The sequence below is a fragment of the Ostrea edulis genome, chromosome 2, assembly GCF_947568905.1.
Source record: "Ostrea edulis chromosome 2, xbOstEdul1.1, whole genome shotgun sequence".
In the NCBI taxonomy this organism is placed as follows: Eukaryota; Metazoa; Mollusca; class Bivalvia; order Ostreida; family Ostreidae; genus Ostrea; species Ostrea edulis.
This window is the reverse complement of record NC_079165.1, coordinates 96,500,080-96,524,589: the sequence shown is the minus strand read 5'-3', so window position 1 is coordinate 96,524,589 and position 24,510 is coordinate 96,500,080. Positions and strand designations below refer to the sequence as shown.

General features: G+C 36.6%; 1 protein-coding gene across 1 annotated transcript; it reads left to right on the top strand.

Annotated features, from left to right (window-relative positions):
• Window positions 1-5,930: 5,930 nt before the first annotated feature.
• Window positions 5,931-23,694, top strand: LOC125682027 (uncharacterized). Its single transcript, XM_048922403.2, has 15 exons — window positions 5,931-6,186; window positions 6,825-6,971; window positions 8,716-9,868; window positions 9,978-11,181; window positions 11,266-12,590; window positions 13,163-13,868; window positions 13,966-14,082; window positions 14,164-14,477; window positions 16,509-16,607; window positions 16,775-16,931; window positions 18,728-18,911; window positions 18,996-20,587; window positions 20,903-22,261; window positions 22,634-23,164; window positions 23,260-23,694. The coding sequence occupies exons 1-15, from the start codon at window positions 5,984-5,986 to the stop codon at window positions 23,529-23,531; spliced, it is 9,363 nt and encodes a 3,120-aa protein (XP_048778360.2). The 5' UTR covers window positions 5,931-5,983; the 3' UTR covers window positions 23,532-23,694.
• The last annotated feature ends 816 nt before the right edge of the window (window positions 23,695-24,510 follow it).

Below are 24,510 nucleotides of genomic sequence, written 5' to 3'. Positions count from 1 at the left end.
CCCGAAGCTTAGCGTGAGTCCTCTCTGAGTGTTTGGTACCTGTTCAGCAACGGCAGACGACAACCAGTGTCAACCACCGTCGTTCCCGGACGAATCCATGTCCGTACGCAGAGCTCCGAAGAGACTTTACCTGAAGAAGACCCACCAAACACTAGAGTCACTACGCTGCCACGAATTTGTGCCGTGTAGTGGTCACCCAACCAATTGCTGATCATGCTCGCCGTTGCTTAACTTGAGTGATCAAGAGAGACTCTACCACTTTATTAGAAAAGGTAGCTCACTAGCGAGGAAGTACAAGTTCCCGCTTATACTGTCCGCTACACTAATATATGTAGTGGTTGACGCGGTGGTCTAGAGGTAAAGCGATCGCTCCGCATGCCGAAGGTCGGGGTTCGAATCCCGGCCGCGACAGACCTAAGTCGTTAGAAGAGGTAGTGATAGTTCCATCAAGGTTAACACGATTTGCTTTTATTCTTTAAAATTGTATAAAACGAATTTCAAACTTATGCTGTTGGGGTTTTTGTTTTTTTTTGGAGGGGAGGGGGTTGGATTATTTCACAATAGAATTGATAACATACTTTTGAAGTTGTTGTATAATCCACATCAACGTTCAAAAGAGCATTGAAATAGTTATTAATGAAGCCATAATGATGAATCAAATAATAAATGTAACAAAATATTCTGAGTTCAAGAGGTGTACACAGATCGACTATATCCCTATTACATCTTTTACAGAAACAACACCACGGTGCATAAAAATCTTTTTGTAATATACATTGTAAATATCGCGACATCCGTAATGTGCACGTTTCGATTCACACCAACCCATGATATGAGATCATGAAATCTACAATGTATCTCATTTGTACGGTGGTATATTTAGGACATGGATATATTTTTTTTCCTTCCTATGTTGGAAAATATTATCTCGTTCGCACGAAATATTATTTCGTTCGAACGACTTATTATCTCGTGCGCACGACTTATTATCTTGTTCGCACGAGATATTATTTCGTTCGCACGACTTATTATCTCGTTCGCACGATTTATTATCTCGTTCGCACGACTTATTATCTCGTGCAAACGACATCATTTCCTTATTATTTTTTTAAAAACTTTTATTTTGTGCAGTCTAGACTCGTTTTAGTTACCATGGTGTTAGCTGCAGAACTGTAACTCTCTGAAAAAAGTATTGTGAACAGCTACCAAGGTGTATGTATATTCCTGTTTTATTGGCTTCCAAAGTATTAAATACAGAAAATATGTTGTTTTGTGTGAAATCGTCGTATGAGGGACATAAACTATAACCTATCAATTGGTCAATCATGATGTTCACCACGAAAGTGCAAGTGAATTCATGCACATCTTTTATGCAGAGAATGAATAATTTTAAGGATAATTCAAGTTGCAGAATTTACACTCTCATGACATTTGTTTTTTAACTTTGACGCCACCACGCTCGCTCAAAGAAATCATAGAACATATATTTGATAGATATTTAGATGTGTACATGTACATGTAGTTCATTTCTTTTATTTTGCAATGATTCTTTTTTATCGAAGAATTAACTAGTTAATTCCATTTACACAAAGAGTACTATTAGAGGCACATGATTAAAATTTCAAACTTTTCCCTCATCCATATTATATACTGAAGTCAACTTCTGAATACTATAGACTTTGGTCAGTTAATTATATAGTAAGTGTAAAGTAAAAAAAAAAACCCCATAAAGTTATCTCGTGCGAACAACTTAATAAGTCGTGCGAACGAGATATTATGTCGTGCGAACGAAATATTATCTTGTGCGAACGAGATATTATGTCGTGCGAACGAAATATTATCTCATTAAAACGAGATATTATCTCGTGCGAACGAATGATGAACTTCGAATACTGTTGTTGTCCAGTAATTTTTACGACCGGTAGGGGACTATGTATTGCCATGCAATATTCTCAGAATGCTTGTACATTTCGAATATTATCTCGTTCAAACGAGATATTATCTCTTGCGAACGAGATAATAAGTCGTTCGAAGAAGATATTATGTCGTGCGAACGAAATAATATCTCGTTTGAACTACATAATATTTTTTAACGTAAGAAGGAAAAAAATATTTGCATGTCCTAAATATATCACCGTACATTTGCACCAAAAAAACGGTACATCTTTGATTTTTGAAATATTTTATTAGTCCCCTACCGACGAAGGTTTCATACCGATTGTTAAGCCGTTCTTGGCACACTGAATTTGACTGCGGATAACTCCGTTTACCTGATCAGGATATAGGGCTCACGGTGGGTGTGACCGGTCAACAGGGGATGCTTATTCCTCCTAGGCACCTAATCCCACCTCTGGTGTGTCCAGGGGTCCGTGTTTGCCCAACTATCTATTTTGTATTGCTTATGGGAGTTATGAGATTGATCACTGTTCGTTATCTTCACCTTGCATATCAAGATCGAATTTCGTCTCGGTCCGTTGATTTTTAATTAAATTATGGCCTTTGGACTTACAAAAATAGCATGAATTGTTATTTTACATCCAAGTTTCTTATCTTTGTAGATAAGAGTACTACACTCATTAAAACTTCTAGCGTAGAAATACAGCGATATAGCTAAATTATTCATGATCACCTACATATCACAGTTTATTGACTTGGTTAAAGATAATTATGAGTTTCTCTTTTTTCTTGGTCTAGTCTCTACTTGAATAGTAGTTGATTTCCAACCATTTCTATCCTGGTTCCCCAATTTTTCCTTTTTACCATAACCTACATAATGAAATTTGAATATTGTTGTGGTACAGTAATTTTTGCAACCGGTAGAGGACTATGTATTGTCATACAATACTCTCAGAATGCTTGTTTTCTTTATCTAACATTTTAAGCTAATTAATGACGTGTATTTTGTTCTGGACATACCGGTTTCAGCTTTACACGTTTTTCAGAATCAAAACAAGACGGTCTGCGAAGAAAAGTACATATAGGTGATGCCTGTTCACTACTGTAAAGAGTATAACAATGGTGATCCTTGATAATGAACGGTTCAGTTAAAACATGGGATAACATAAAGGAAATAATGAATACAATATCAGTAATAGGTCAACTGCTGCACATAAGCTGCTTGAGAATATACAAGTCTGGGATAAATTCCACAGGTTCTAATTCATTCAATGACAAGGGTAAAATACCACAAAAGACAGAATATCGTTGTGAATTCAGCCTGGCTACATTATGGACTATCTAGGTCACGTAAACTGCTTGCGGAAACAATATCCAAATAAAAAATCATAGATACAATTAGCATTTCATATCATAATTTGATACATATTGGTTGTCTTTGATTTCCAGGATTGGCGACTGGAGTTGGCCATCTCTGGACTGGCGGAAATGACATCCAGAGAGAAGGACAATGGTACTGGGATGAAGGCGATTCGCTCTCGCCTTTTAATTGGGATTCAAGTAAGCAAGGAAATATTCCTCCATTTTGAAGGGCAAAATAATACATCGAATGATGAGATCTCAAATGACGTGTGTAGGTCAATATCGGACGAAGAATATATCGTTTACAGTCGCCATTTCAAAACTGATGTTACGTGACATCACTCAAGTATTTTGCTACTAATAACACAACCGGAAGTTGTCTTGATTGGTTTTAATCCAGGAGCAAAAACCGCCAACTTTGAACGGGAATAACTTCCTTGTTGTCGATTGTAAAAGTTTGGGATATTGACTTTCATGTTATTCTGTACCAATTAAACTAAACTTTGACTTTGACTTGACGGAAACTTTAAGGAATATAATGTCGATTTAAGGGATACAATGTCGACATTGTAGAACACACTATTTTCATCTTTACGCAGCATTCTACTTATCATTGAATTGCTTTGAATAATTTTCAACATCTTTTCTCGCATAGATGAACCGAGCAACAGTGGAAACGAAGATTGTTTAGAACTTCGAAGCGAACATTCGTGGTTATGGAATGATGAATCATGTGGTCAAGAGAGACCTTTCATATGTGAATTGCATGGTAACATAAACTTTAGAAGTGATCTACCTTAATGCTTGTGTTGCTTAGAAACAGTAGAAAGCTACCGATTGACCAAATGTTCAAACTGCTTTTACTGAATGCTGTTGTAGCATGCCACCTTCCTGAGCATTGTGTAGCCACAACTTGTACTAGATCTGATGACTATCAATGTACAAAATGTCAAAGTGAAAAATCAACAGCACAATACTCAGTTTACTGGCCAAACCCCGACAAGAAAGTTTGCGAAGGTATGTTTTGTTTCTCTTCTTTATGTTCTTCTCTGTATCTATCTAACAGTGAACAATTAATTTAAGTAAAGTTTAATAACCCTGCTCATGACGTCTGATTTTCTTCTGTACCCAGCTACATGTTCCTGGAAAGAGAACTGGTGTTGGCCTGGAGTATGTGATGACTACTTGGCGAAGAACTGTAGGTGTAGTGACGGTTTCTTCAAGTCCTCCAGCGATCCCGCACTTTGTCAGCGTATGTAATGAAGACTGAAAGTTTTCTAAGTGTGCGATAGACGAATGCTATGGCGAGACCAATTATTGGGAGCGTGAAATTCAATAATGATGTTAATAATGATTCAATAATGATAATAGTATTAATGATGATAACATTTCAAAGTCAGACGATAAATGTTGCCATCATAGACTGATATTTTTTTCGCAGCACAAGAACACCAACCAAAATTTGTGGGTTCAGATCCCACTGTTTGAAGCGAAGACCAGTCCTTACGATGTGATTTCGTTTCACAGCAGACGTTGTATGGTACAATATCTTACTTCCTGCAAATTTGTAATTTCATCATTGGTTTACATCGATCACGTGAAGAACACAATCCTATACACCGTCGGTGGTAGTCATTAGTTTTTATACACGGTTAATAGACAAGTTGTTTCCCTTGTCACACTGGCTTTGGTTTCAAAGTGGCGGACTGCTTAGTAATACAGCTGAAAACTCCTGTCGAAGAAATGAATTTCCAAATGTTAAAAACGGAATGGGGACAATACATTGAACACAAATACGTAAGCTACGTAGTTTCTCGCGAGATATGTTGTTTCAGGTCATAGTGTATCCTACATGAGTGCTCAAAATCATGCAAGTTGTATTTCGCATACATCTATGCTATTTTGATAAAGGCAGTCATTGAGATATATTAGTTACATGGAATTTACTGATCACGAATACACCATATCGGGTATATCATATCCTCCATCTGTTAGGGTCCTACCATGATGCACTGCTCCTGTCGTGAGTGTTGCAGAAGTATGAGTGGCATGTCTATAGAGGGGTGTTGGTCATTATCATTCTGTATGAACACTAATCTGAAATACCTTCCGGACAACAAGAATAATCTATCATGAATATAAAAGTCATCGATAGCATTTTCATCATAGGGTATGAACTTCTTTGTCAGTGTAAAAATGCTCACTATTTAGTCTTTAGAGTGTGTAAATTTTTTATGTACCAGACAATTATGTGACTGGAGATGATACTTTTATCTACCACTGCTATATTGCATCGAACAAAATTAAACTCTGCAAAAAAACTCAACAACAGACCGAGAATAATTTTATAGTAATATAAAGGTATGGGATTTTAAGACTAAATTTAGTGCCAACACCCCCATGTTTTGTTTGGTAAGTTCAAAATCCGTCATTGGTATTTTGCAAATTTTGCAGAAAAGCACCAGCATTTCTCGAATAGGTGATAATGGAAAATTCATTCGATGTTGCAGTATAAACATTTTCCTTCCATAAACAAAAAGAGATTTCTAGAACAAAAATCTATAAAGTAGAAAAGGCTAAAAAGTTGTATACCTAACCATTTATATAAATGAATCGAAAAATTATATTTGGTATGCTAACATTTTGTTATACATTTTATTTTCTAGTGTCGAAAAAACCACACATTCTTACTTGTCGATTGGGCGCTGAAAGTGACAAAGGCGTGATGAGAAATTCCACTTCACATGGTGATTGTGAGAAAGAAGAGTCGACCTACATCAACTTTCAACCGAAATCACTGTCCTTCAAGTTTGTTATGCTATTTGAGATGCCAAAGAATTTACCGAACACACCAATACACATTCACGACTATCACTTTGGGGTTGTTCAATCCGAGGTCATTGTTTACAAGGAAAATCTACACCGTAAGTAAAGCATCAACTGGTGGTCATGCTTAAAAACACTGGACATAATTGTGACCAATCCAAGATGTCTGCCTTCACTTTGTACTCTGTAGTGCGTCTTTATCATGTTATTGTATTTCCCTTTGGAATTTGAAATTAACACACATGCCAGCTCACTTGTAACGAACGGATGATAAGTGGACGAATAGTATGAAAAAGAAAACGCCTATTCGGTCGACTGCTATTTTCGACATGCATATTTTATATAGAACTGACAAATTCAATACAATGTTTGCCGTAAAAACAACTGCATACAAGGTCTGAGAGCATTTAACCGAAATTTAAAGGTGGTGTGTTCGATACTTGATGTTCAATTTACCGTTCACATGACTACCTTTTAAAACCTTTGACCAAACTGGATTTTAAAACCTATGGGCAAGGGAATATGCTTTTTAGTAATCATACATAAAAATACATTTTCGATTCAATATTAAATATCATAACAGATAAAATAAAATATGATAAAATTAAAAAAACATGTTTCAATATTTCATTGGGGTGCCTGCCATCTTGAATCGATGAATTAACCCAGTTTAGAATCGGTTAAATCTATTCATGACCGAAGTCTTTCTGGTGGTACATGTAGAATATGTTTTCAGAAAGCAAATCAATCTTACACATGGAACATCTTACAAGTAAATCAAGGTGTACTGCAAACCTGGATGACCTAGACCCAAAACCTGACAGCCCTATAGAGTGTAGCTACGTTCTATTTAATCAATCTGCATGGTTCCTGAAAAACGGAGAACGGTTTGTATTACTTTAGTTTCATACTTCCATATTGATGACGATTGTTATAACAAATTTTAGCTCACCTGGCTGAAAGCTCAAGTGAGCCTTTCTAATAACATTTTGTTTGACGTCCGTTGTCTGTCTGTCCGTAAACGTTTCACATCTACAGCTTCTTCAGAATCACGGGGCCAATTTCAATCAAACTTTGCATAAATCACCCTTGCATAAAGTGTAAAGTGGATTCAAATTTGTTCAAATGAAGAGTCATACGCCCTTCAAAGGGCAGATAATGAAGAAAAAGTAAAAACAGTGGGATCATTTAAAAATCTTCTCTAATACCTTGGGGAAAGAAAAGGTGTTAACATGAAAGTCTCATGAAATCTTCTCTAGAACCTTGGGAAAGAAAAGGTGTTTACATGAAAGTCTCATGAAAGCTTCTCTAGAACCTTGGGAAAGAAAAGCTGTTAACATGAAAATCTCCTGATATAAAGTAGGTTCAAGCTTGATCAAATCAGGGCCTTGGGGGTAGGTTGAGGCCAAGATAGGAAATCAAAATTTTATATGTGGGTATAGAGGAAAATTCGTTAAACATCTTCTGGCGAAGAACAAGGCATGGTTAGTTATATTGAAATGCAATCATCCCCACGTAGTGTAGATTCAGATTTGTTCAAATTGTGGCCCCCGAAAGTAGGGTGGGGCAACAATATAAGGATCAACATTTTACATTGGAATATTAAAGTTTTCATCTCAAGAACAGCAGGGCCATGATTAGTCATATCAATTTACAAGCATCTCCAGGTAATGCAGATTCAGGTTTGTGTTTGTACAAAATAGTGCCCCCCCCTCCCGGAAATAGGGTGGCGCCACAGTACGGGGTCAAAATTTTACAGGTAAACATAAGAAATAATCTTTAAAAATTCTTCATCTCAATAACAGCAGGCCATGATAACATGATAAATCATATTAATATGCAGGCATCATATTCAAATGCAAATACAAACGTTTCAAAGTTGTTTGGATTCAATTTCTATTTCAATTCAAGTTATAAACCTTCAGCAAGTATACAGGAAAGAAAGTATTCTAAAACGTTTTCTTTTCCAGAACAGCAAGGTCATGCTAGTCATATTGGTATTGAGATATTCCCATGTTGTGTGAATTCAACTTTGGTTATGTCGTGACCCTTTGGGGATAGGTTGGGACCACAATATAGGGTCTAGATTTTTTTATGGGAATAAATATTTATGGTTGGTTAGTTGTTTCTTTGTTTTATGTCCAGTCGAGAATTCTTTTACTCATAGTGAGACGTCATCAGTTGTGGGTGAATACCACAAAGTTAGACCTATGCTTAGCGGTTACGACCGTAGCTGTGAAGGTTCTTTAACGTGTCAATACCGGTCGCGACACAGAACCTCCATTTGTCAAGGTCCTATCCGAAAGACCCGTAATTCTCATTTATAAATGCCGAGCATTTGGCGAAGGAGCAATCATTAACTATGTTTACATCTTGGGTTTGACGCGGCCATGACACGAGCAAGGCCCGAACTCACGATCTCCCGGATACGAAGCGAATGCTCTTCCACTGAGTTCCTGCAACTGGTAATAATGATTGAAAAAAATCACAACGGCTGAACAACAGCTTGGCCAGAGTAACTCAAGTGAGCTATGTGGCCCATGGACCTTTTGTTTACAAAATAAAATACTGTTATATTGGTTTTTACAAAATAAGATTACGTTATATTGTTATTTTATGTTATTGTTGAAGGCTCTGTCTCTCATACAAAGCAAACAGTGGGGGATACATGAGGTACAAAAACTTCGATGGTCACGTCTTCCCTCCAGTTACCTACAACAGAGTCACAGCTTCGAAAGATGTATGTCTTCTATTCGATTCCTCCCCACCTGTGCATTGTAGTGAAAATTCGTCTTGTCCCGGTATGGAGCCTATATTGATTTTACCTGGGAGATTGACAAGGGATGAAACTTTGAACATAAAAATGCAAGGATGGGAAGATCCCTATCTTGGTAGACCTGACCAAGCTTCTGGTATAAAGAGTTATATGATAACTGTACATGATACGAAGGAAGTTGACAATCTTACACTAACAATGGATGAAAAAGCTCTTCAAACTTATAACGTTTCTGATGGGGAAATCAATTTAACACTGCCGCGCCAGCCAGCTCTTTATGGCATCTCAGTGGAAATTTTGGATCATGCCGGAAATGTGAAGTCCGCAAGAAGATTTGTTATGTTTGACAATTCGTCTGAGATATTGATCAATCATGATAAACGCATTAAGGTTTATTCGGCGAGCTCACAGACAAATTTCACATGGCAGACTCGTAAAGGAAAGACATGTTTTTCTTGGAAAAACCGATACTATAATTCGTACAATCATGGATACAATCTGCTTCGTAAAATACAAAAGGATTATCACGGAGTGTATCAGGGTGTATACGAACAAAATGATGGGATTTTACCAGTTTCAGGAACTGCCAATATATTTGGAATAGTGTCATTTTTTTATTCGTGGTTTAAGGAAGGTAGAGAAATGTCGTCAAACGTAGTAATACCTAATTTTCCCACCCAGTACTTCTGTACTGATCTTGGAGTTCAGGATGGAGAAACACACACTATAACGCTGACTTCGAAAGACTTAATGAAGAATATGCTTTCTGAAAATGTTACCTTTTACATCGACACCAGTGTACCTGACATTGAATATATGTGGCTTAAAAAGGATGGGGTGCGTCAGTTGTTTGTTCATAATTCTACGGATCTTTCTAACATGGTTCTAGAATTTAAAACCTTTGATTCACACAGTGGTCTTCATTCCATAGAATATTTCCTTGGTACATCTCGTGGTGGGAACGAGCTTGCATACAAAACGACTGCAGTACAGACATCAGACGATAAGGTAATTCATATGTGTTTGGAATCTATTTCAACTGTTGTTTATTGACAAACGTCTCTTTTACAGTTATCAAATTGTTAATTAATTCATAAGCATCTTATTTTATTTTCAGACTTGCAGTTCCATACAACATTGCTACTGTCCAAGTGTTGGGCTTTGTGAAAATTCCGTTTATAACATTGAATTCAATCACCTGATAAAGAACAATACAAATATTGGACAGCACAATAGGGAATATTACTTTACAGTCAAAGTAACAAATACGGCCAGGTTAGTAACTATCCAACATGTGGATATTCTTTCTGATGATTCGCCTCCTGTTAAAGGCGTTGTCGTTGAAGGAGATGATGGATATCCAGATATTGATTACACTAGTGAAAAATCAGTCAATGTCAGATGGAATGGCTTCATAGACCATGAAAGTGGAATAATGAAGTATCGTGTAAGTATCGGCGACCACTGCCTTACACTTGACGAAATGAATGCCTATTCCCACGACTCACCGAAGATTCATGACACATATGAATCTTTAGAACAATTTTTAAAAATAGATCTACCATATGATGGTCTGTATTTTGTTTCTGTGATTGCCTATAACAACGCCTTGGAGCCATCTGATGTCGCTTGCTCTGATGGAGTAACACGAGATTCTTCACCAGCCAGAGTCACTGACGTTGTTTTACAAACATCAAGAGCAAAGTCTGTGATTGGATGCTATGATAACAAGACTTGGTTCATTCAAGAAAATTTAACAGCATTCGAGCTTGAATACACTGGAAAATGTAAAGAGATTTGTAACGGTAGCACATCTATGCCACTTGTCCAATACCTTCCAAAACGTAATCGTTATGCGAACCATTCTGCATTTTCTGAGAACATGTGCAGCAAATTTCCAATTTTCACAGAAAACTGGTTTATCTATCTTCCGTTTGATAAAATCACATTAACTTGGACTTTGGAAGAGCAAGAGTCACAGATTCATAGTGTGCATGTAGGATTTGGCTCCACTGCATCATCGAGTGCAATGCCAGATTTGATATCTTATTTAGAAACTGATAAATTGGATGAATATCACAAGATGCATTCGGGTTTAGATCTGGGGACGCCAGTGTTTGCTTTTATTCAAATTATTAACAAAGCTGACTTGAAAACTACTGTGCGTTTTGGTCCATTAATCATAGATGAAACACCACCGATGTATAGAGGTAAATTGAACGTCTTCACAGAACCCGAAGACGTCATTGTTGCGTGGAATAGTGATACCTTTTTAGAAGCAGAAGAAATAGAACCAATACACTCAATGCTCTTCCGTATTGGTAAGAAAATTTATAAATATTTGTGTGTATGAATGTTTTGTGATAATTGTACCTCAAGTTAATAATTACTGATTTATTTTTAAGGAGCTGGACAAACGATCCAAACGCCTTACCTAGAAGCTAGGATAGATAAAAATTGTCCAAGGAATTCTTCGGCTTGTTTTAGATACCCACTAAATCGTGTATACAGGCTTAACTCTGGAAACGATCTCAAATACTACTTTCAACTTTATGTCTACAACACAGCAGGACATTTTGTTGAAATTCGAACTGACTCGTTTCAAATACCAGCCCGGTATCCTCCTGCCTCTGGGACACTCATCGAAATGGATTCAGAACACTCTCTTAAAGCCGAAGACGTTGATTTCTTCTTTCAAAACAATAAAATATGCTTTGAATGGAACGGTCTTTGGCATACCCAGAATGTTTCTTTAGAAATAGGACTTGGTTCATCAACAAATGTCGCAGATGTCGTATTTTTCCATAATATAACAGAACATACTAAATGTCTTTATGATTTAAAGCTGTTGCCTTTCAAAAAGTACTACACATTCGCACGTGCCACCATTGGTCATCACTCAACTGTGATAGTGTCGGATGGATTTACTGTTATAGACAACTCAAGTATCTCAAATTCTCTCTCTGTTCAAAGTGGAACTCCATGCAGGTCGAGAGCCAACAAACATTCAGTCAATATTACAGGAACTCCGAACTCATTCTCAGTGGAAAGCATTCTGCAAGAGACTAAAGTTTATACAATTGTGGGAGACGTGAATTCGGTAGTTAGTAAAGACGTGGTATGGATAAATAGCTTACGGCACCAGTTCGTCCCAATTGTTCCCCATCCTTCATTTCATACAACTAATGTTAGCAATCTACATAATGTATCCATTTTGTCTTGCCAAGAAGGAAAACGTTTTCAGACGAGCAAACATACTTTTGACGTATTTTGGACTATTGATGATGACAAAGCTAACCTTATTACCCATTATAAAGGAGGTTTGTTTAAACTTAACAACGATGGATTAGAGACTCTCGTAGAACCACTAAAAGCATTGAGACATATTTCACATTTTCAATTTAATAGCCTAAATTTACAAGGAAACCAAGCTTATTATGCATATATTCAACCCTGTTTCCAGAAAACGTGCTTACTTGGAAAGTCGTCGGAATCTGTTGTAATAGAAGACTCTATCAAGCCTCTGAGAGTAATCGAAGCCTCTATGATCGTGAGAAAGAGTGACGAAAACCGAGTAGTTGATGTAAACCTTAAATTTGATACGTTAGAGTGTGGTGCATCTGGAAGAGCCTTACGATATGCGACAGCTTTGCTTGACACACACAAGCATAAAAACCAAATAACGCCATGGATTCCATTTTCTCCTGATTCTCTGTTGCATAGCATAAATGTAAGCGCATCAATTGGTTTCTTTAAGATATTGAAAACAGCTGCAGTACTTGTAATTTGTCATCTTATAAAATCGACATTATACTTTCTGTTCTGTGGTGAAGAAATCATAACCTGATTTGACATATTTCATATTACTAGAAGTTATCAGATTTAGAATGGGATGTCCTCGAATTCTAGTGTTTGATTTGGTTTGCAAATTGGAAAAAATCGAAGATATAAAAAAGCATTCCTGTAGACATAAATGTTGATAAAGCAAGAGCTGTTTGCTCAGTGATCTAGATATACCCAGTGGTGTTCAACCCAAGTTTTACAGTAATATTTCTGCATTGTTCAGATCTAAACAAGATGTAATATACGCATATAAATCGATTCCGTTTCAAACTTAAGATGAAAAAGAAAAAACAACAACAACGATAGCTGCAAATTGTCAGTACATGTCTTCTTTAATTTGTTAAATAGAAAATACATGTTGGTAAGATATAGTGTGTCTTTTCTCTTTAAGAAAAAATTACGTAACATTACGCATAGAATTAGTGCAAATTTTAGTAAATAATTCTTTTTTTTTTCCAGTACAATCTTACAATCGTATTGCCTGTTTATGGGTATAAGGAAATGGATATTTGTGTGAAGGGAATCTGTACATCAGGACGATCAACCACCTCCTGTAAACGTATGGATATACTATCAAATCCAAATGAATTTTCCGGATCCACCCTGTACGAAATAGATTTTAACTCTAAAAACTATCACGATATTGCAAAACTAGCAAACAGTCAATTTCTTGGAGATAAATTACAACTTGTTCACGATAGTGAGATTGATGTGACGTCAACTGATAGAAAGATATATGGGTTTCTCGGCGGGGGAGCGGGAAAATCCATCCAATGGTATCTCCTGAAGAAACCATCGTTACCGAAACTAACCTGTGAAGCTGATTTAGACTGTCTCCAGTCTTCAGAATCAACAGACGGGATAGGGAGGTTCAACACACAGCGGCTTCTACCCAACAAAAAATATTTCATATGTGCCTTTACCAAAAATTCAAGTATTAGTCTAGAACACACGCTGTCACATTTGAAAGGCGTTACCCTGTGTGGAAATGGTTTTGTTATAGATGATTCACCGCCTAATGCCGGAAAAATCGACATTCTAAGTAGTAATCAAGAATTTATAACAAACAACAAGGAGTTGGAAATACATTGGTCGGGCTTCTCTGATATTGAAATGAAAGTTAAAGATGTGGAATCTGGAATTCTAAGATACGAGATCTGCATAGGTAATGTTTCTATTCGAGAAACAACGAAGTAATTTATGAAAGCAAAGTTTAGTATAATGATGAATTTTATGAATTACCTAAGGAATTATTGTTGCAGGTTCTTTTCAAGGTGGTCAAGATGTTTTACAGTTCAGAAATGTTGGTTTGCAGACATCATTTATCAAATCCGATTTAAATTTGACTAATGGAATGACGTATTTTGCAACAGTCAAAGGTAATATAGATTGCAAGAATAATCTTATCATGAATTTTAACCTTTACATCTCTTTATCATGAAAATTTTCAAATTTAACAGCATTTGACCGGGCTGGCCATGTTACAGTCGTGTCATCTTCTGGGAAAACATTAGATATCACCCCACCGGAAATTGGGATGATATCAGTTGAATATCCTCGACCCAAAATAGGGGTGTTATCAACAAAGGATCTGTCAGTAAACTGGGAGGGATTTTTGGACGAGGAGAGTGGTGTAAAAGAATTTTATATGGGTGTTGGTTCCACGAATACTTCTACAGATATTTTGGACTTCATATCTGTGGATGGAGAGTTTGCTGAAATCAAACATTCGGATTCTATGGTCGATGGATATCAATATTATGTAATCCTGAAGGTAATTCAAATGAAAACAACCTGTATAGACAGGGTGTATTTTCATTATGTTCATTCATGGAGTGCAATTATATAAAGCTATGTGTCTTCTAAAACATAACTTATATATCTTTAAGTTGGGTGGTTGATTTTGAAGTCCCTAAGAGAAACATTCACTGTTGTAGAAACGCCAATAGCTTGAGGTGAAAAACCATTCTTGGACGCTGGTAGCCATAGCAATTAAGGTTCCTTATTGTGTCAACGATTACCGTTGCGCGACACATATATTTTAAGGTTTTATGAATGGTGGCACATGTCTGCCATACAGATAACCTGTGTTCTACAAAATTGTCTTGTGAAGTCACTATAAGTATACTGATAAAAAAGAAACGTATATTACAATTTCATAGTAATCATAAGACATGAGAAATATTTAAAAGTTGATTTTTCAATAACACAAAAATGATGAAAACGCTGGGTTAATAATCAAAGTACCACAACCACTAACGATAAATACAGTTCAAGGTCACACGGTTTCAATATCTAGTGTGCACCCACGAGCACCAATGACTGTCAGACAACGCCTTCCATTAGGTACAAGTCTCTAAAACGTGTAGGGATGTCCCACTCTAACTGCAGAGCTTGTGTCAGTTTTTGCAGAGTCTGAGGCTGCAGTTGTCTTGGTGGATTTGCCTGTCCAGTTCGTCCCATGTTTAATAGGGTTCAAGTCTAGTGATTTTTAAATCGTCAAGGAAGAACCTGGATATGACTTCCAAACCGATCAGCATCCTGGATGCAAGTTTGCCCAAAACGTCCATTTTGGCTCCAATACATTCTGAGTCTTCCATCAGGCTTCTGCAGTAAATATTGAGATTTATCGCTGAATTAAACTGCTCACCAGCGTTGCCGTGGCCATACTATGTGAGTCTGCGACCATTGAAGTCGGTTCCAGTGATATTTTTTGAGTCAGAACAATACCATGAACAGGTCTGAGTGCTCAAATACCAACATCCCGCTAGTTGATTGCGAACAGTCTTGTCTGACATTCTGCGAATCCCAGGAATGTAGATGACGTTGAACGTTGACGAAGATGATGCAATCGAATGACGTGATCCTGTGCAGCTGACGTCACGCTTGGTCTACCTGCTTTATGACGATCATTTGTTGAATCATGCTGTTGATATCTGCTGCAAAGACGAGACATGGTGCTTTGTGCAACATTGAAATATCTTGCAAATTGTGACACATCTGCTTCCATTCGTCCAACTGCGTTGTTGTGTCGAGTATCATGAGCATTTTTATGAATTCAGTTCTGCATATCTTGGGAAGTATACGAATTTTCGGGATGAACTTTGGTAGAACGTAGATTAATTAGGTGTTGATATACTAGAATACAGAGTAGAATTTTATATCATTTGGTTTATTGGGGGTTTTCTATCGGAGAACTTGTGTAATCTATATTTAGATTTCTATATTTTTACTCGTTAATAGTAAATTTGAAACCAAGCGATATATTTGCTTGTGAGTTAAATATACGATATGTTGGCGGATATTTGTTGTTTTAACCCATACCATCATTGTCAATCGTCAAGATAACGTAAGCCAATGAAACTGGGTTTAAATCTTGTAGTGTATCCTATAATTGATAAGATTATATTTTTGGAAAGACCACTTTCTTGAAAACGCTGATCTTTCTTGCTAAATCTCATTTTTCAATGCACATGCGAGTCTATGCCTGCAGTTCATTGGTATATGCATCAATAGATAGCATTTTACCATTCCCTCATGGACGAAATTCGATAAAACTTATTATGCGTGTGGTGGAAATATACCATCAGTCATCAGAAGGAACTGTAACTTTTATTTCTACTGCTAACCGCTTGTTGCAGGAAAATTCGCTACATGTTTAAAAACATACCTATCGTATCCTGGAATCGAACTCGAGTTCCTTATATTTTACCAAGATCAATATTAATTGTGTATTTGAATAATTGTACAATACAATAACCAATAAAAATGATAAATATGTGACTATATAACCGTTTCTTTGTAGACTATTAATCATGCAGACCTACATACCATTACATCATCTGGATCATTCATCTTTGACAGATCACCACCTCAACATGGGCTTGTAGAAGACGGTCTAGAGGTTGGTTGAATTTAATAATTCAATGATTGGTTACTTTTACTCAAATAAAATAGCCCAATTATATAATTGATTATACATAAAGATAAGGAAGAAAAGTTTTTTTATGATTCTGGATTTCGTTAGAATGTATTTATACTCAACCATATACATGTTTTGATATTAAATAGGATGATGTTAATTTTCAAAATGACACGAGGAAATACCTATGTCACTGGTCGGGTTTTGTTGATCCTCACACAGGAATTCAGTATTATGAAGTGTGCATTGGGACAAAACCAGTCATCTGCGATGTATATCCATCCACTAACGTCGGACTTCATACGGGTAGGATGTGAAACATTTTACGACGTTTATTTTAACAGAAAAAGGTGAGAATATTTGGACTTTATCAAAATTGTAGTAAGATGTGTCGCACATCAGAATCCTCTTCCACGCATTATCTTAAACTGAGTGGAAATAAAACAATACCATTTCTAATATAACTGCAGTATGTAAAGACTCGATTTGATGGACTAATTTGATCAACATGAAGTTCATCCGCATTTTAAAAGTTTGATTTAAATAGGACAATACATTTGCTTGAAAAATTATTCAGAGTATGACATAAAACAGTTCTTTGGTATAAAAAATGTAAGCCTGTCCACTAATTACCGGCTTGGTAGACTCGGCTGACAAACAACATTTACAGCACGTGGTATATGATCATCGGCCCTAAATGATTTTATATGCATATAATTATACATTGACAATTGTTCTGAATTGTTATTGGGTATCATTAAGGAGGGATTTCTAGGGAAAGCAGATTGACCTAACATTGTAGAGCAACTTTTGCCCCCCCCCCCCCCCCCCCCTCATCATATATCATAAGATTGGTACTGGTGATATAGTTAATCACAAATCAAAAATTATTCCCATTGAATGACAAATTAATTCTACATGCATGTTTCATATATGTGCAAGTATATTACTGTGGTATTTAGCGGGATCATTTGGCACGATAAGGTTACTTCATATCGCACATTTTTCATAAATGAACATTAGGTAAATTTAAATATTGTGTTCCCATTCTATTAAAAAAATCATTAATAGCCTGTACATGTTACCATAGTCGTATTTCGTATGCATAGGATAGGATTTACTTAATTACCGTTCTTTTGAAAAAAAAGTGAAGATAACGAGCAGTGGTCAATCTCATAATTCCTATAAAGAATACAAAATTAAGGAAAGGGAAAACGTGGATCCCAGAACACACTAGCAATTCATAGGAATAGATAATGCTCCGATGAACTGATGCATCTCAAGGTTACAGATATATTATATATGATATATCTGTGACTTGTCCGTGTTTAGTCCGCCTCCACACATTGAAGGCAATTAATAGAAACCATGCTTCTTATGTTAAGGGAAAATGATATAAATTACACAGTTAGCAAGATTGCTACGCGTAGCCATGTCCGCCACCACCGCAAAAAAGTTGAAGCACAAAATTTCCATACTGCCTGTAAAATTTGTAGAATCGAAATTGCGGAGGAATGTGATCAACTACATATCGTGACTAACAATCCTACAACATTTGAACAAAATCCGTATAGCAGTCTCTGAGAAGTTGCGCCCACAGTGTTCCCATAGTGTAGCTTGTAACAAATTCAACAAAGTCCCATAACTTCTTTACAATTTGTGGAATCAAAATGCCGGCGCAATATGATCAACTAAACATGGTGACTAACAAACCTACAAAATTTGAACAAACTCCGTTTAGCGGTTTCGGAGAAATTGCGTCCACAACGTCAAGTGGGACACCAGTATCTCTATGTCCCCGTCCGCGATACGGTGCGGGACAAAAAAGATAAAAAGACAAATTGTTTTAAAACACTACTCAGGATACAAGTATCAGAAGAGGACACAAATACACATAACATAACATGTGGGATAGCTAGCACAAGCAGACCATTAGATACATACGTTACTTTATTTTGTATACAACACGATCTTCAAAAAGCGTTTTAGTAATGTTGAGACAAGCCCTTACATTTTACCAAAAATTAAAATACACATTCGTTAAAACTTGATGAAGTGCATTGATTTATCATCTCTCATTTTAATATCTTCTAATTCTATAGATTTTACATGGAGCAGTGTTTTTGAACCTGGTCTTAAATACTTTGCTACCGTCAAAGCATGTAATCCTGGAGGATTGTGTAACAGTGTATCCTCGAATGGAGTCATCATGGACGATTCACCTCCGATCCCTGGACTGGTACATGTTGGATCAAGTGGATTCCACGAACCTTTTATACCTCATAAGTATGTATATCACCCATGCTTCTATAAGGTCGGTTGAGAATATCAAATACCGCAAGTATTCATCTCTCATCTTTTCTTTTATAGCAATTCAATTTCAGCATCGTGGGTTGGTTTTGTGGATTCTCATTCTGACATTAGCCATTTTGAGTGGTGTCTAGGTACATCCCCGGGACACTGTCAACTCGTAAATTTTGAAGACGTTATGCTGTCCAATAGAGTAACGAAAACGGGACTTCAATTGCCTTCATCAACCGACCTCTACTTCACACTACGAGCGTTTAATCGTGTCGGCTTATCAACAGTGCGTACATCTGCAAAATTTCAGGTTGATGTTACTCCACCAGTTTTGATCCAAAAGCCTGAATTTATTACCAGGTATCATGGACTATCACTGGTACAAGGGACACAATTTGACAATTCTTTGATAACAGTCCAATGGCGATTTCAAGATTTGGAGAGTTCCATAGTCAAGCATCACGTGGTTCTTGAGCTCACTGGCAATGGACATGTCGTGTTTAAAAATAAGGAAATCGGTAGTCAAACACATATTACGATAACGTCTCCAAATTCTACATTTCTGAGAGATGGGGATTCATATGTTGCTAAAATCACCAGCTGCAATGGCGCTGGTTTATGTATAACCGCAAAATCTGCTAAGCTTCTCGTTGATTCATCTCCACCATCACTTGGTGGATTTATGAATCCGATGTCGTGGCACAATACAGAAAATGTCACCATGGTTAGCTTAGCATGGTACGGTTTTACCGATATTGAGTCGGGAGTCCAAAAATATTTGATTAGTGTTAGCGAGTCATACTCCGGAGATGAATTGTCGAATGGTTTAATTTTTGTTGAGCATTCTAACAATTTCCAACAAACATTGTCATTGAATTTGTCAAAGAAACTCGATAGTAATGACATAATTGTGTTAACCGTAGCTGGAATTAATAAGGTTGGTTTGCAAAGTGCTGTTGGAAAGGTGTCTGTTATTCTTGTACCAAACAATAGTAATAAAACTCGGGGATTTCTTGCACTTCAGCGGTATTCCTGTGTCTCTCATTACTGTAGTAATGATTGTACTTGTGCAGTGATAGGTAAGAAGTGCATAAACAAAATCAATGCACAGTGTACAGAACTCCAGAATGTCACAAAAACCATGCTTAATATTTCTGTACATTTTGGACTTTATCCACTCTCTTCCGGAATGACTGCAAGTTCTTCTTGTCTATCAGGATTTTGGGAGAAAGTAAGGGAGTTGAAAAGAACAGTTATGCGCTACGAGTGGAGCGTAGGAGAAAGCGGAGAGATTCCAGGTAGTGGAATATTTGACCCAACTAAAGAAGTCGTATGGAATGACGTTGGCATTTCCCAAACTATAGTTTACTGTCTACCACATAATAAACGACTACATCATAGTCATCGTTACACACTATACGTAAAAGCATGGGTATCCGAAAGTGAGTTCGTTGTCTTTTCCTCAAAACCTATATTGGTTGACATAACACCTCCTCAGGCAAGACGTGGTCACTCAGTCATTGAGTCAGAAGATTCCTGTGTGAGCGATATCGATTTCATTCAAACATCAAAAAAGTTCAGCGTATGTTGGAAAGATTTATTCTCAGAAGGACAAGGGAAAATAGTTTCATATGAATTTAGTGGAGGAACAAGACCCTTCGGTAAATGTATAATATAAACATTGAAGGATAAGTAGTTGTCAATTTACTTTATTTTGCAAAGATAACGAATAACATTGTTTAAGAATATTAATACATCTGTATATACATGTATGAACCAGTACAAGTCCGTTAAGACATGATGCCAGGTATTAACAAATCCTGTATTTTGATTGCATATATATGTAAAAGGGCGAATTTTTAATTATTAATAGGCTAGACTGGTATACATCGACAATAAATTTTCTATCCTACAACCACTAAATATCATCATATATATTTTGTTATTAAACCTATCCTTAATTATCTTACTTGTAGGTGATGATTTTATAACAAGAACACCTGTGAATGTATCCACCTCTAAAGAAGTTAATCAGACAATGGTACCAGGAACTAGGTATTTCTTCACCATCGTTGCTAAGAACAATCTGGGCTTGGAAACCACTGCAGTGTCCGACGGGATACTTGTTGATAGTGACCGCCCTGTGCCTGGCACTGTGTACAACACAAAACATTTTCGGAACCTTTTATATCAGTCCTCAATCACTACACTTTCCACATCATGGCATGGGTTTGAAGATCATCAGTCTTCTGTTCAATTTTATGAAGTAGGTGTCTTTGAAAACGACAGTGATGTTATAATCCGAAGAGATGAATCGGTTTCCTTGTCAACTCAATTTACATTCAGTAACCTGACGTTGAAACATAATAGAAATTACCACATCAAAGTGCGAGCATATGATGCAATGCATCGATCATCTCCATATGTAAATTCATATCCAATCAAAATCGACAACACGCCACCATATGGTGTTCAATGTCAGTCATTTGAAGAATCGGTATTTAAGTTTTCTTCAATTTTGAAACATAGAGACGTGCATGGCTTACAGAATACTATCGTGACAGGTCTTTTTAAAGCTAGCAAGAATGATATTTACAAGATAAAAGTTAATATTCTCGGAGAATTGCACTTTAACACATTGAAATTGCACATTGGTAACGAAACGATGATGTTATTTATGACGCGAAATGTAGACTCAACATCCTCTGTAGAACATCAGTTTTTGTCCATTTATGAAGGATACGTTGACATAAGATTTACAATATCAAGCCGACAGAACATACCCGATGAAAGTATTCTGGTACTCCTTGAACACTGTAACTTATCTGCAATCAGTACATCTCCATTAATGGTACGTCAAATAGGTCCGGGACTCTTATATGTCTGCAGTTTTGTTTTCGATCCTGAAAGCGATATCCAAGATTCCTTAATTGGCGCTGGAACAACCAGAGGAGGATATCAAGTGAGACCCTTAGCTTCCCTTTCTAAATCAAACCATGGTGTGATAGAAACTGACGCTCCACATGGCAGTCGAATCCATCTCACAGCTATGGCAAGAAACTACGCCGGTTTGTGGTCAACGTTTCAACAAGAAATAACTTTAGATTATACTGCGCCAATTCTTGGCAATTTGACTGTAGATGTACGAAATATTCCAATAGGGGGTGATATTGAAATCCCAACAAACAGAAATGGAAGTGTTCAAGAGAATAACACAATGATTACCATACCTTCCGAATCGCTTGTAATCAATACGGTCTCCAAAACTGAAGTTGTAGTAACTTGGAATATAAAGGAAGAGGAAAGCGGACTCTTATCGTGTTATTGTACTTCTGGTAAGTTAGTACAGAAACATTCACCTTTGAATAGTAATATAGAAATTCTGATTTCATAGCATGTAACATAAAAACGTGTGGTAAACATTTGACGTGGTTACATTAAAGTATTGTTACATCTGGTCCACAACATTTGTTAGAATACATTCATTTGACACTCAAAGTCTTAACAAGATGCAACACACTTTTCATACAGGGCTTGGGATAATTCGTTATACTACACAAGTTACAAGTCTGTAGACCCATTCTTCATATAAATTGTGGATGACATATGATGAAATTCTTCTGATTCCAAATGATTACCTTATTACATATGAATACATGGTTGAAATGCAATTCGGTTTTAACAATGTTTTATTTCCATTGATTTAGGTCCTTTACGAAGTGTACGGTCGAGGGTATGGCAAATAAGTCCCGATAATGTGAAGTGTAAATTATCAAATATGACCTTTGAGCATGGTACAACAATATCAGTTTCCGTCAAATGCGTAAACAAAGTCCAGCTTATGGCAGAAGAAATGGCAGGACCTTTCACAATATATCATGAACCACCAAAGGTTACACATGCCTCACTCTCATTTTATCCGAACAATCGATACACGGTTATAGGAGAGGATGTAAGCGTTCGAGTTCAAGCCAATATGACGTTCATCAACTTTTACTGGGATGGTTTTGAAGATGTAGCAGGAATAGATAAGTACGAGACGCGGATTAGAAAAAATAAAGTTGTGATTGCATCGTGGCAATCGGTCGGTCTGAGGAACAGTGTATCACAAACAATAACGTCCGCCAAGGCAGCAGATATGATTTACGTAGATGTTAGAGCAGTCAACAATGGCGGGTTCCATAGTAACATTTTGAACGCCTCTTTTGTACTGGACAACAGACCACCTAGTTTAACAGGTAACATAAATACAGGTTTTTATCAAGTATAGGTTGGGGTATGGGTTTTTCCTCTTCTTTTTTTTTAATAACTTTTCATTTTAAATACTATATAGGGAAATCTGCATCCTTGATATCTAATGGTGGAAATCAATCCATACGGTGGTCCAAAGTGTTCTCAACTGGTCAATATGGTTCTACGATCTACCAAGTCTCTGCTGGTTCAAGTGCTGGAAGTTCAGATTTACAGTCGCCGATATCCACTCTGGTAGAAGAAATGCATTTTGAATGGACCCCTGATAGTTCCCAACATCAGATATTTGTTAATTTACTGGCTTTTGCACCAAATGGGGAATTCTCTAGATATCACACCATGTTTTATGTTTAATATGCAACCATTTTTGGACACCCCCAGAAGATGTACTTCTTGAACTAGTAGAATATAATCAATATGTGTATAATCTTAGGTTTGGAGTGATATTTCTTCTAGCTTGCTTATTACAGTTGCTGTTTTGTGTTTCAATTATTCAGAACAAATATATTTGCTTGCAAAATTCCTTGCACATTTACGTGTATATGATATTGTTCCAAAAATTTAAGAAGACTAGTTGATGTGTTATGACACTGAATCAAGGTCATTTCGCAAATATCGAGGTTGCTAAAATGGTAAGAGATATTGCCCTTGTAACAACTTTCAATGGAATATATCAAAATATGACCAGACTATTGCAATATGCCTTAACTAAATCAATGTCATCTGGAAAAAAGATTAATGTCACATTTATTTTCTAAAGATACTCTTTGTAATGGAAAGACATTAAACGCCCATATATGGCACAAACCGGCCAATATAAAAACAATGTAAACTTTTAAAAATGTATTTTTCCTGGACATGGCTTTTTCTTGGCAATTTGAAGAAGGTTAAAGCATGAATAACAGTACGCAGGCAATGCAGAGATCTTAGAAGCTCACACCTAGCACTAAATTACATAGATTGTGACCAAACAATAGGCCTGACTTGAATTAAAGATATTTTCCATCACAAACAAAATTGATGACATTGGATCTGATGACCGTTAAATTCCATAGGTTTGTTGAGTTTTTTTATTCACATATACTGGATATATTCATTTGTTCCGTTGAGTACATACATGTCAATCGTTTGAATTTTTAAAATGGTTTGTAAGATATTTACAAGGTATGAAAAGACGTATTGATTCCAACAAGGTGATCATACCGAGCAGGTAATTAAGGGATGTCACATTAGCAGCCTATACCGAAATTCAAACAGTATTAGAACTCTTGTTTAAGTTATTGTCACATGTGTACTTTACTGCTTTTTATGATTAAGGAGGTATAATACATCG